The 13,627-nt window shown below is 38.6% G+C and overlaps 1 protein-coding gene across 2 annotated transcripts; it reads left to right on the top strand.

The window, feature by feature from the left end:
* Positions 1–3,127: 3,127 nt before the first annotated feature.
* On the top strand, positions 3,128–13,272 carry rap1aa (RAP1A, member of RAS oncogene family a). Of its 2 annotated transcripts, none has more exons than XM_086160016.1 (9): positions 3,128–3,192; positions 4,624–4,753; positions 7,124–7,211; positions 7,924–7,992; positions 8,166–8,222; positions 8,316–8,456; positions 10,756–10,899; positions 11,208–11,322; positions 12,561–13,272. In XM_086160016.1, the coding sequence occupies exons 3-8, from the start codon at positions 7,155–7,157 to the stop codon at positions 11,292–11,294; spliced, it is 555 nt and encodes a 184-aa protein (XP_086016142.1). In that variant the 5' UTR covers positions 3,128–3,192; positions 4,624–4,753; positions 7,124–7,154; the 3' UTR covers positions 11,295–11,322; positions 12,561–13,272. The 2 variants fall into 2 exon arrangements, with proteins under 2 accessions (XP_086016142.1, XP_086016143.1); XM_086160017.1 differs by having other exon boundaries at positions 3,149–3,192; positions 4,627–4,753.
* The last annotated feature ends 355 nt before the right edge of the window (positions 13,273–13,627 follow it).

Raw genomic sequence — 13,627 nt, 5'->3', positions numbered from 1 at the left:
ATGGTACCAACATTTCCTGTCATGAGGAAAACCTTAATGTCCAGCATGTTTTTTGATAAGGAACTGAGATTTCAGACATTCTTTGTCTATCAGACTTCCCAAAGTTACAATTTACCCAGGAACCAATGAAGAAATACTCATCGAATGGCTGAACTTCATTGCAGGTTGAAACCAGACAGTTCTGTACCAATGATTTGAAAACTGGTTAAAAACAATCTAATAAATATCTTAATTTATTTTTTTTGATACCTTGAAAATAAATAAACTGTTATTTGTTAAGATACCAGGTAAAAACAAGCAAAAAATCTCTTTGAAGATGTCAAAAGATTACTTTAAAATTAGAAAAGTGTTAGCAAAGTACCTGTAAATGCATTATGTTATAATTAACAGTAAAAAAGGATAAGACATAAAGCAGAATTAAAAATGAAAGGAAAAACTACTGGGAATGGGTAGAGTAAATTGATGGCCACACCAGAACCGTAAAAGAGTGGAAACCTGCTCAGTCTTTTACACAGCAGAAGGAAAAACCAACACAAGACTCCATGAGAGCGTTTGTAAAGGATCTCTGAGTCCCAGGAGAATAAGAGGAAGTTGAGAATAGTGTCATGGCGATGAGAATAAATATCTGAAAGAGAACTGAAACCTCTGGACCGGATGGATTATAACCATATGAACGTATTCCCCCATAATTTCCTCTTGTAGTTTTAAATAAAAAAGGTAACAATTTCCCTTTCTTAACTGCCAAAGTAAAGTATGCCTTTAAGTTGGCAGGATGACTCACACATTGACCAAGAGTCCTTTTGAGCTGCATGTAAATACACATGGGAAGCCAATGGCGGCAGGTCATGCCAGTTGGAAATCCATTAGTGTGTGAGATTGTGGAGCAAGAGTGAATCACATGAAACACGTCGGCAGGATCTTTGAGGTGACCTGTCATCAGGCGGCGGTAATGGCCTCTCTGGCAGCTGCTGGGCTGAAAAGGGCTGGAGCGGGCTGAAAAGCTGCAGAATAAAAAGGGTTCTTATGAAGCACAGTGAAATTAGTGGATGAGATGGATGCACCTTCCTGCACAGAAGTGTTCTGTGTTGTGCGAAAACACAGGTTCATCTTCTTCTTTTAGGCCTCAACAGTGACAAGACTCATGTTTTGCTTGAGGGACTTTTCTGATGACAGATAAGGCATTAAGTAATTAGTGAACATATTCCATATGTGCATGATAATATTTCTATTGAAATTGATTTAAAACTTACACACCTACCTGGTACACCAAAAATGAAATACCATTTACTATATAGTGCAGACAACTAGTCCAAAACTGAAAATATCTTTGACTTCCATTCACTGTTGGCAGGAAATGAAACTAAAACAAAGCGAGCATGACTAGAAACTATTTACACACCCAGCTGCTTTACGGAAGTGTTGAGAGGTTTTTTTTTTTTTTAATTTTAGTACATCAAATTGAATTTTTTTTTTCAATCTAATTGTAACAATGATTCATTTCCATTTTTACCGGCAGAGGGCGCTAAATCCCAATTTAAATAATCAGCCTCTTGCAGACTTCCGCAAGTGGCGTTCACTGCACTGCCGCCAGGGGGCGCAGCAGCAGCAGCAACAGCAGGGCCAGACAAGATGCCAGGGTATCCAAGGTAATTTCTAAGGCTGGAGCTGTTGTTGGTTGAGACCTGTAGGCGTTCGAGTCAATAAGGACCAGAAGGTCACCCCGTGCTTCCTGACAGGAAATAGTAATAGGAGCAGGAAATGTAATTTTCGTGTAAAAAGTTCCCCTATTTGATGTATTGAGCAATGCGGGCGAAATCAATCAACTGTACTTTACATTTAATTCCTAATGTGGTCATAATTAGAAAGGATCTGACCAGTGTTTTATTAATTACAGTATTTATGACCCATTATCTCATTTAGATTGGAGTAGTATTTTCATTTTTCCATGCAGATCTCGACATGCTACCGTTGAGACAACAGCAGCAAAGGTCAATGCAATGTCATGGAACCGTTGGACTCTATGTTATGACAAATGTTCATTTCAGTCTGAAAAGTAAATTACTTTGATTATGAGTCCATCCAGGACTCAAACAGTTAAAACATATGTATGTATGGCCCAATGTGCATTCTCTTCAATATTAAATATATCTATCTCAAACTACTCTCCTGCAAACATAGATATATACAGAAATTGAACTATATATTTATGTTGAAAGAACGTAATGATCCAGTAAGTTGCCCAATGATGTCGCCTTTCAATACAGTTATCAAATTTGCTGATATTATCAGTATGGCTCATCATGTGTTTAAAAATTTGATAAAAGTCAGCACCTTGAAACAAAGTATACGACTGAGTCCAACATTACTCAGTATTTTAGTATTGGATTAGTTTTGGAAATTAACTGATTTGATGAACCAGGATACATTACATGAACTGACATCAACTTGACAAAAGTGGGCGCAGTGATCATGTAAATACACCATATCTAAACCTAGTAAGACAGTCATATGGCATAAAATAGCTTGGTGACACAACAACAACTTTGTGACAATTCTTTAACAGTCAGCAACAACACTTAAAACCTTTTATTGTAAAAGACTTAACGAAGACTGTTGAAACTACAGTTTCATATCAAAGATCGATATAACAGCAGCTTCACATTGATTAGTTACTTATTTACAGTATCTAACAGATCATAAAAACAGCTTTTATGGGTTGTTAAGTTTCAAATTCAACAAGTGGGACTGACTTGGAGTCTTGCAGTTTAACTAACTTCAAATTATAATATCATGGGAGCTGTAGATTGTTCAGTACTTTAAGCGCGGAAAACCAATGATTTATGCTACTTGGAAAAATGAAAATAGGTAATTTTAGAATGTAGAGAATATTTACATTTAAATTGAAGTTTGGTTAAGACAATGAGGACATTCTCCAGGCAGATTTTTTATTGTGTTTCCTATGTGGACAACTTGCAAACTAACACACAGCTGTACAGACTTGAAGAAGCGTGTTTACAGTTTTACGGACGTCACAGGTTTAAATTCTACCTGGACTTGGAAGGCCGTGATTGGCTGATCATGATCCAATCAATAGCCGCTCTGCGACCCTTCCGCACGTTCGCCCTGTATGATTTAGCGCACACACGCACACACACACACACACACACACACATCGGCACACAGCGGAATACGGTAAGTGGTCAAAGCCCGAACTCTTTACAGAAGTAGCAGTTTTAAATCTAAATATCCGCCCCGTGACTCCATTAGCTTCGCGATTAGTCACGAAAAATTAAAAAGTCTAAGATAAGCCGACGAAAACGGATTTCCGGCTCGTTGTGTGGCGACATCGTTCTTGTGGGTAAAGTAGATTAGCTCTCAAGCTAACTGGTTTGGTTTAGTAGCTAACGTAAGCTAATGACTAACTAACGAGTTGCCGACTTAAACACGATATGCTTTTCAAATGGATTTCATGTTCGATTTTTTTCTCAGTCATATTCATTTGGATTGCAGGTCACGCTTGCAGAAAAGATGTGTGCAGATCGGAATAACTTTCATGATTTATAGATAGACTTTTAAGATACTGCTAACTGGCTAGCTAACTTATTAGCGCACGGTGTTCGGCAAACAGTTGAGTTATTTTCTGTTAAGCAGTTGGCTGTTCACCGAAATTCTATTCCCATGCCTCTCAAACACAAGATAAAGCCCATTCACATGATAAGCATTTATTCTCAAGGTTAAACAATGTTGATGAACACAGTGTATATTCTGCTCAGTTTTCATTTTCAGGGGGACACCCTTTAATGTTAGCTACTTTTTACCGAATGTAGCTATTCGAGTGCTAGCATTTGGGTTGACAAGCCGGGCGAAACTTAAGTCTGTTTTTGTAGGGTTCTGATTGTACGACCTTCAACCCTTAATGTTGCAGTAAACTTTATTCGTGTTTATATTTTAACACGGCCAACTTTTTCGATGGGACGTTCTACTCGGCGAAGGCAGTTAGTTGCATTGGGAAACTAATAGCCACACCCTTCCTCTTCACTCCTGCGACGCTACAAGTTGGCACAAAAACAAATTTATTTAATCTAGAAAAATGTCACACCTGTCGGTAAACGTGTAAATCGCGCTTCAGCGAAAACAGCTTTTCGGGGGTTTTCTTAAGTTTGGTGACTGTTTGGACTCTGGGGAAATTAAAAATCCACTTTTCCCCCCTCTGACCGTGTTTTCGCTTTATTGATGTGAATTACGAATTAGTTTGAGGGATATGTGAGGCTTTAAAAACTTCTTTGGGATTAATAAATATTTCCTGATTATGTTGCTCAGTATTAACCTTTTTAATGAGTGAGTTTAATTTAGTTGTGTTGAGCAAACATGTGACAGCACACCTCCTGACTTGTAAAGCAGGACTGCACATACATTCTGAGTACTTGCAATATTATCAACTAACTGGATGCCTGCGTGTGCCTTACAGACAGGAATATTGAAGTTGATGTGGTATATTCGTTTAATTTTTTTTCACACGTGACCAGAAGTTTGTCAATTTTCCAGTTTGTGCAGAACAATAGTGGCGCTGAATCTCAATATGTAATTTATAAGCTACTGCCTTTTTTCTGAACTTTGTTGCAGCAGAGGTTTCTGGCTCACAGCCGACCCCGAGCTCCAGCCCGCTGACATCAGTGTACCTAAGGACCTTCTGCCAGCCCCCCTTCCCCAGATGTAGAGGGAGTTGTCATCTGCAGAAGCAGCCGTGTACATAGTAGGTTTTTCAGTTTGCGTAAATTACACTGTCTGTATTTGCGGGTCAGGTGAGAGTACTGTTTTATGCATTGTCAATATGCAATAAATAGCTTATAGCATTACTGCCACTCTACAAAGAGACACACTTATTGGCAAAGCCACCAACATTTCCTGAATAGGATTGGTGAAGGTTGTCAGCTCGAGTACTTAACACTTGAAAATGTGTGAGCTCAGGCTCATATCTAATCAGAGGAAGGCTTAGCTTTGTTATCTGATTCTGAGCCTCTCGGCAAAGTGTTCAGATTCCAACATAAATGACGGATTTGCCTTTTTGCGTATTATTAGACGAACAAATGTATCAGCCTCATGTTAGTGTTAATCTGTAGGTGCACCTCCAATGGCGATATTTTCAGTATCCTGGTCATGCGTGTATACACCAATCTCTATTTTCTGTTTGTATGCTGTACTTGAGTAATGGAGGGTCATTACAATGGGTCTTTGTAGAGAGCCTTGTGTGCCTGTCTCTCGCTGTGGGTTTCTGGTGGTGCTTCATACATCGTCGTTAGAATTGCAAATGCTGCTCGAGTGTGACAGAGTGGTTTTTGTATTGTTTGTCGCCACATTTGACAAAGGTCCCTTAGACATAGTGTGATTAGTAAATTCAAATAGGTCCCATAATTAAATAATCTCCTCCTCTGTTGCATTCATATACAATATTTGCAATTTAGAATATTCCGTAAGACAAAGCACTTTAAAGCTGTACCTCTTTTTCTAAGTCCCTATTTCCTCTGTGTGCAGTTGAATATTTGAAGTTCATTATTTCACATGATTTAAAGATTTTGACACTCAAGACTCACCTACCTATCTTGAGTATAATTTCTCATTGTGGGCTCTGACCATCCTTATTGCAAGAGTTGATCCTACTTTCACAAATTGTTTTAAATCCAATCTTTGTGCAGTTACACCAAACAGGTATGCTGTATGAGCTTAAAGCTCATACGGACACGAACTGGGCTCAAAAAAGAGACAATGAAACGTTTTAGGGAAGTGGCAGACATCTTGAGGCAAGAGGTGGAACTATTGGCGTAGTTATGTTATGGAGGGGGCAGAGAAAGCAGTTGGTGATATTTAAGAATGTCAAATGAGAAGTATAGTTATGTCAGGCTTGGCACACATGGGTTCGGTATGAAACCGTTTTACATTTTTACATGTTAGTCAAACATGTAAAAATGCCTGAGTGTTGTCAAAAATCAAAAGTCAGATTTTTTTTAGCCACCAATGTGCGCCTTTTTTTCTTTTATTGCAGCTTTCAATGATATCTACTGATTATCTTGTACACAGGAAGTACTCTACAAATGTAATAGGTGCACTTGAGTTTCCTCTTGACATACAACAAGTGATTTGCCAATGAGCATGTGATTTTTTTCCCCAGCATTCACACTCGAAAGATAATAAAACACTGTGGTGGAAAGTGACACCACAAAAGAATGACATCTTTCTTTCATTACCAACGTCTAATGTTATTTTTAATTGTATGAAATCAAGAACACACATAGCTTTACCCCTCAAGCCAGTAATCCCTGTGTGATGTGATTGATTAAGTGATTTCATAATCTTAAACGCTTCCATGCCTTTTGAAGGCTCCATGCGCCAGTTATTTCTAGGCCAAGTTGTGAGTTGAAACTGTGTCAAGCTGATGGAGATGATGTTGGGTCATCCTCCTTGGCCTCACCTCCATCTTGAAATGAGAAAGTTATTTGTAGCATCGGGAGTCAGCTGCAGTCTCATTCTCTGGATCTTGCGCAGTTTTCCAAGTACACGATCTAATCAGGTAAAACAGCGGACTGGGTCCGCTGAGTTAAGAAACCAGCTTGCAATGACTTACCACTCCTCTTTAAATATTCTTTTCTCTCTCTGTAAAAAAAAAAAAAAAAAAAAAAAAAGAGAGAGGCAACACCCCTATAATCATGACAGCAGAAATCCCATGGTAGTGGGTGGGAAAAAACTCCCAAGTTTTGGCAGAATAATGACGTTTTATTCTGCTGATGTAAGCCGTGATCCTTTTTATTTTTTGTTTAAATGTTTTCATGGTTGATACTGTTCTAGCTGGGCGTTGACATTGTTCGTCTTTGTCTTCGGGTTCAGTGCTGCAGATGCACTGGATCCAAAGACACATCTGTTTGCAAACATAATACACATGATTGATTCTTTAGTTCTGAGCTTCTCAAGCATATGTCAACATATTTAAAACGAGGCAGAAAATTTCCTGATAAGTTCCACTGCAGACTAATTTAGGAAAAGCATCTAACTTTAGCTGAAGTGTATTTCTGCAGCTGATGACTCAAACAATCTCTCGCTCACCTTCTGTCTGTCTTGTATTCTTTCCCAGACCCTTGTGCTGTCCAGTGACGTTCCCCACCATGCGCGAGTACAAGTTAGTGGTACTAGGGTCTGGAGGCGTGGGAAAATCTGCACTGGTGAGAGATGGCTGCTGCCGTGAACTTCAGACGCATTGTAAAGCCATCAATTTTCGGACACAGAAGTTTGTAGATTCAGAAAAAAGATCATGATGAGGACATATTTATGTTTTGAAATGGTTGTCTGTGATCATAATGAGTCAGTGCAAATTTGCTGAATTGTGACCTTTTTTTAATAATAGACATGTTTTACTCCGCTCACTCTTTAGAAGAGGGAGATGTTGAGGTTGTTCTTCTCCTGAATACCTCAAAAGAAAAAATCTTAATTTTACAAATGTAGAGATAGAGCTTTGTATAATACCTGGACCTTGTCTAGGCCATATCCCAGACATGTTTTGTACACATACATTTTAATGTACAATCACATCAGCATATTGTATAAGTGAGTTATCCTTAGTCTCACTGCCTTTTTTTTTTTTTTTGGCCTTTGTTGATCAGTGATGACATCCAAATCGGTGTCTGTCACTTTGTTGTGACTTCTTTTTTTTTTTTTGCAAGGTCACGTCTTTTCTGCCAGTCGTGATCAGTGATTCCTTTTAAAAGGGCATGTGCAAAAACTTAAATTATCCTTGCTTCCAAAACAATATGTAACTTTTAGTGATCAAAGAAACTAGTTGATTCTGGTTATCTCTGTGCTGCTTCCTAGTTCAGTCTCAGTACCAAACATCATTAATCGCCCGTCTTGATGCTTCCTTGCTTTTGGCCATTGCAGACAGTCCAATTTGTGCAAGGCATTTTTGTGGAGAAGTATGACCCCACAATAGAAGACTCCTACAGAAAGGTGAGCTCAGGGGGAGCATGGTCTAATTGGTACTTACCTGTTAAAGCTACTGAGTTTGTTTTTTTTATAAAGTGTGTATAATGATTATTGTTAATACTATTATTATTATTCTTATTATTATTATTTTGTTTTCTAACTTACTGTGTTTTTTTTTTGTTTTTTTTTCTTTGCAGCAAGTCGAGGTTGATGGGCAGCAATGTATGCTTGAAATTCTGGACACGGCCGGAACAGTAAGTGGGATCAGATTCAGGTGTTGGGTGTAGGACTTTACAAACAGGCAACTGATGTCGTCCCTCCCCCAACCCCATTTTTCTGCTCTATAGGAACAGTTTACGGCTATGAGGGACCTGTACATGAAGAACGGCCAGGGTTTTGCTTTGGTTTACTCCATTACAGCTCAGTCAACATTTAATGACCTGCAGGACCTCCGGGAGCAGATCCTGCGAGTAAAGGACACGGAGGACGTAAGTGTCAGCCTCCCGATGATATTCTCACTTATTCATAAGAGTTTCTAATGAAGTACAGTTAATTGTTTTGTTCCTTTGCTTTTCACATAAATCTGAGTGACATGGAAGTTCAACATTAAAATGCTTTTGGAGTTCTTTGCAGGCAGATTCATTCAGGGTACAGAATTCCAGACCAGTTCAGATAACAAAAAAAAAAGCATTCACCGTTTATGTGACACTACCTTTTGAAAACCTTGCATTTCCAAACATAGTTTGTAATCATGTTTTTGAAATACTGCAAGACTCTTCATAAACAATAGTCTTATTTTAGTAAGAGTGGTTTTACAGACTTCTCATATCAGTTTTTATGTGATAGCTGACTGTTCCGAAAACTTCATAGATCTCCATTATTTTCATTTGTTTGACTAGTCAGCGAATCCTAACCAATCCAGGGTCACCAAATGACGTGGTGAGCATTTAATTTTAAGGTGACGTCTGATGTAAAGAAGAGTGAGTGTAACAGACACTAATGTGCTGAGGTTTTAATGAAGCAACATCTAACGTTCCAATAAGTCCCAATTTTCCATTCACCTGTAAGTGAAAGTGAAACCTCTTTTTGTTTATTTTTATTTTTCCTGTGTCGTCAAACAGATCAGACTAGTTTTTGCAAACAATTTCATGTTGTCAAATTGTGGAGTTAAAAGCTATCGTGAATAGAATTAGCTATACTAGAAAATTCAAATGGTGTTCAAGTTTTAGCAATGTAGTAAATCGAATTGGCATATTGAATAATTTTTCTATTGTGTAAATATATATTTTACATCCAGCATTCACTATAGTGCTTTTTTTCCAAACTGTATCAGTGTTTGGATATTTTTCGTGCTCCATCAGTAGTGCAGGTTCAGGTGACAATTGTACTACTTGATATAAAAGGGAGTTTTAATTATAGTTTGCATTACGATGTAAGGCGCCACACTGATAACCTTTTAATGCCTTGCTGTATAATCTGCCTCTGGAACTCGCGGGCTCGTCTATGCCTTGTTAGAGCTGCGCTGTGGGAAAGAGCGAAGGGGGGCAGGAACTTTGTGACAGGGTGGAAATGTCAGCGCTGCCGTTAGATGCTATCTGCCACTTTCCGTCCCTGTCTTCATCTCTTCATTTGGCGAGAGGATAAACAGCATGCGATGTGTGATTTATTTATTAAGCGCTTGCTTAATTGGTCCGTGAGGCTGTCTTAAATGTTTTGCTTTACTAGCTGATCAGAGTTAATGTCCGCTTCGTAGGCGTTAAACTAGATCTAAGTGATTTATAAAAAAACAAATAAAAAAAAAAAAACCTGCACAAATGTTTAATTTCTTGCTCACAAATGCTTTTACAAAACTGGGGAAGACGGGAAATTAGAAAATCCTACTTGGGATTCATGAAATGTCGTCTGCCATCCACATCTGTTGATTAATTGCGAGCTCGTGCCAGGCAGAGTGCAATTACCATAATGAAACGCCCCGCTAAATATGTGTTTGATTTGAGGCCGTAGCTGTTATCTTCACCTCATACACATTACAAGTTGGTTTAATTTTCAGAGATAATAATGTCCGTATCAAATTTCTATCATGTTATCATATTATCAAGCCACCCGTTACCAGCAGCTCACTGATCTCATAAATCCACTAAATAGCCGCTTCCCGTCAATGCCAGCACATTCAAGACGTGATTTTGTGTATCGCATTGCACAATTGAGCTGGCATAGAATTTGTCTTTTGAGGAAGGAGAACATACCAGAGGATGTCTCTTAAAACCTTCTATATTATTTTCAGCTTAGTGGCAGTATCTTCAAAAACAAGTGAGCATCGTGCTCAATAAAATGAGTTCAGAGGACACCGGTGTATTTTTCAAATGTGCATTAGGAAAACTGTAAATGGGACTGTAAACACGATCTGAAAGATGTATTACATATTTGTCATTGACTTAAACGTGCAAGAATCATAAAGACATAAATACTGTAATACGAATGAGCTTTTGTGCTAACTTAATTGCATACGTAACTCAGTCTTCTGCACATACATACACATACATGTTACATATAGCCAGATTGACTGTAAGTACAGATTTTGTTCAAGGAATCCATTCCTTTTCAATTATTTAAGTATTCAGTAGCTCCTTACATTTTGGGACCCGATGGGAAGGTTATATTTGTTAAAGCGTAGGTAGAAGACTTGTTAACAGTGTGTGCGGTGTGAAAACCCCATGCATTTACCACAAACAAGCAAGATATGGGTTTAAACATTAAAAAATTCTGTCATCCTTTTGACTCAACCAGGTTCCCATGATCCTGGTGGGAAACAAATGTGACCTGGAGGATGAGCGTGTGGTGGGCAAGGAGCAGGGCCAGAACCTGGCCCGCCAGTGGAACAACTGTGCCTTTTTAGAGACGTCAGCTAAATCAAAGATCAATGTTAATGAGGTGGGTCTTCTTCCACGCACATGTCCGCAGGCCAGCCACAGACATTGCATCTCTCAGCACTTGACTGCGATAAAGTGTCCCAATGTTTCTGTGTGCCCTCAGTCCACCAAGTGCTTGAATGAGTCATTTTTCAGAAGGTGACGTTTACCAAAGTGACTTTGACTGATTTTGAATCATAAGGAAAGCGGTCTTGTATTTCCTGCAGCATTCAAAAGCTGAAGTGATCTAAACAATGAATTAGTGTTGTGACAGCGGAGGTAAAAGTTTTTCGTTTTGTTCCCCCCCCCCCCCCCCCCCCCCTGTTCTAGATTTTCTATGATCTGGTGCGACAGATCAACAGAAAAACGCCGATGGAAAAGAAGACAAAAAAGAAGTCGGGCTGCACATTGCTCTAAACGCCCTCCCACTGTAGCTCCAGGCTAGGTGAGTGGGTGTTGGGACTAAATTTATTCTAGACGAGTGAAAGGCTCCTGCAGCTCGCCTAGCTCTGGATTGTCACTTAATGTTTAGACGCCTGTTGCAGCGCTTAAGTAACTGTTTTCCTTTTGCTTGTTGAGCAAGAATGGCGTGCTGAACATCGGTAGGATTGAAGCGCCTATGACTCACACAGCACTTTTATAGATGGTGAAAAAAAACGCTCTACAGGGAAAATGGTGTTTATAGTCCTTAGGGAACAAAATGCCTTTCAGGTTTCATTCTGTTACTGTAACTTGCGTTTGAAATATCAACCTTAATCAAACACTCTGACTCCATCTGGTGTCCAAGTGTGGCAATTGTACTTTAAAATGAACAGGTTTTTCTCAAAGCCTGTCAGTGAATCATTTTGTTTACTGGTCCGATATTATTAGTTAGATCACTCACTTTAGGTTTTGAGGCTGCTGTCAGCCTTGTCTGCAGAGACAAACATCCCTCTGCTGCTTGGAGGCGTCACCTTCAATTCGCCTCATGTATGTTTGTTAAAGTTCTGACAAATCCTTAAGTTTATCCTAAATTTTTGATTTAATAAAAACAACCACCACATTGGCATCATTAGAGAATCCCTTTTGTTTTTAATGTAAATTGGGTTTACACATTAGTTTCAAGTAGCAAGACACATTTAATCTGCCTCATGTCTTGTAACAGTGCTCGATCCCAGTGCTTTTTTAAAACTGATCTTTAATCCTAAGCCTGCTGGGCACTCATTGGTCACGCCTGTACAATAAACTTGATCCCTGTGCTTTTTCCATACTGATTTTAATTTGCTCTTCAGACTGTTCTGCTTACAACTGTTCATAAGAGACCAATGGAGGCGAGATGTAAATATGTAGCTAAACGAATTGACTATATGAAAATAAGACAATGAGCAGTAAAGATAACGGGGATTTGAAAATAAAAAAGAGAGGGTTTTCTTAATTATACATCATGATTTAAAATGATTTATTTTTAATCAGAATTATATTGCAGAGAGAGCAGTAGCTGTTTTTTTTGTTTTTTTTTACTCCTGCTCATTTAACGAAGAAAACATTTTCCTCTGCTCTTGTCATGTGTCAAGAAAAACAAACTTGTTTGAACATGATATTTTTTTAATCTCCTAAACTTCCCTAGGAAGTGAAGAAATGAAGCTGACTTTTTTCACCATGTGATTTGATGTCTTTATGTCTTTTTTTTTCACCCAAATCCAGAAATGTGTAATGATGAACTGTTTCCCAGTGGACTGTGCCAGCATCCCAAGTCCTCTGCAGAACATTTTCGAAAAAGGCCGACGGACTTTCACCACTCACAAAAAGGCAGGAGATGGCACATAACTCTGCATACTCCTCTCTGCTCCTTAATGGCAAAGAAACTTTATCTTTATTTTTGTTGTTCTTTTTCCCGCCTCCTTCTTCGATGTGTCTTTTTTGGAATATCAGTGTAAAAGAGGAGATCTTGGGTTTTAATCCATAAGTGGGAGCTAAAAGTGTTTTTCTTAAAGGTAACATCAACTTCTTGGCATATAGTGACAATACATTTGCAAAGGAAAACCTGTAAAGCAATGGCCTTTTCACACATTTCTGCACTAACCACGTTGACGAAGACGCATCGTCACAAATCAGTTACTCGCTCCTACTTACCAGGATGTGTATTGATGAGGTAACACTTTTCCTAAGTGACTTGTTTTATATTAAGAGCTGCAAGCCTTCCATATTTCCCATAATATATTCTACTTCAATTTTTGCATAATAAAGCTACAGAAATTAGTATTTTATAGACTGATGGGATGGGGGTGGTGCTGATTTGTGTCTTTTGAGGATGAAAAGATAATTGTACTAAACCAATTCTAATATTGCTTCTTGTGTTACCCTGTCAGATGATTTTTCCAGCTTTTATGAATGATTAAATTTTAGTACATTTTCATTTTTCTGTCCGTTTTTTCCCCCCCTCATTTTAAATATTCTGAAGTTAAGTTTACAATCAATGTAGTTATTTTCAGCACAACATATAGGATTATTTAGCTCAAAAAAAAAAGTCATTTTGCAGGTTTAAGGAAGAAAATCCACATGTGCTCTGTTTTCTCAGCTGTAGTAAGCAGGGAGGCAGCTGCAAAGGCTGTTTTCCAGTGATCACAAATTGTCTGAAGGGCCAGTTTTTTTTTAGTAAGGAGAAGCTGGACTCCGGACAGCAGGCGATCAAGTGAAAGCAGCAAAAACGAGAAGTGAAAGCGCTGGAGTGGCAGGTGAAAGAGGCTGATTTTGGCTACTCTAGGATATTT

The sequence above is a fragment of the Fistularia commersonii genome, chromosome 14 (assembly GCF_037954325.1).
Source record: "Fistularia commersonii isolate RoL2024-O1a breed Wild chromosome 14, RoL_Fcom_v1.0, whole genome shotgun sequence".
NCBI lineage: Eukaryota > Metazoa > Chordata > Actinopteri > Syngnathiformes > Fistulariidae > Fistularia > Fistularia commersonii.
The sequence above is the reverse complement of the archived record's forward strand: the minus strand, read 5'-3'. Positions and strand labels throughout refer to the sequence as shown.

What these genes read in the sequence shown, in the direction of transcription:
- rap1aa (XM_086160016.1), top strand. Translation starts at nt 7,155, where the DNA reads ATGCGCGAGTACAAGTTAGTGGTACTAGGGTCTGGAGGCGTGGGAAAA. An exon ending in TTCTGGACACGGCCGGAACA is followed by an intron (nt 8,223 to 8,315) that starts GTAAGTGGGATC and finishes TCTGCTCTATAG; the next exon opens with GAACAGTTTACGGCTATGAG. An exon ending in CAAAGATCAATGTTAATGAG is followed by an intron (nt 10,900 to 11,207) that starts GTGGGTCTTCTT and finishes CCCCTGTTCTAG; the next exon opens with ATTTTCTATGATCTGGTGCG.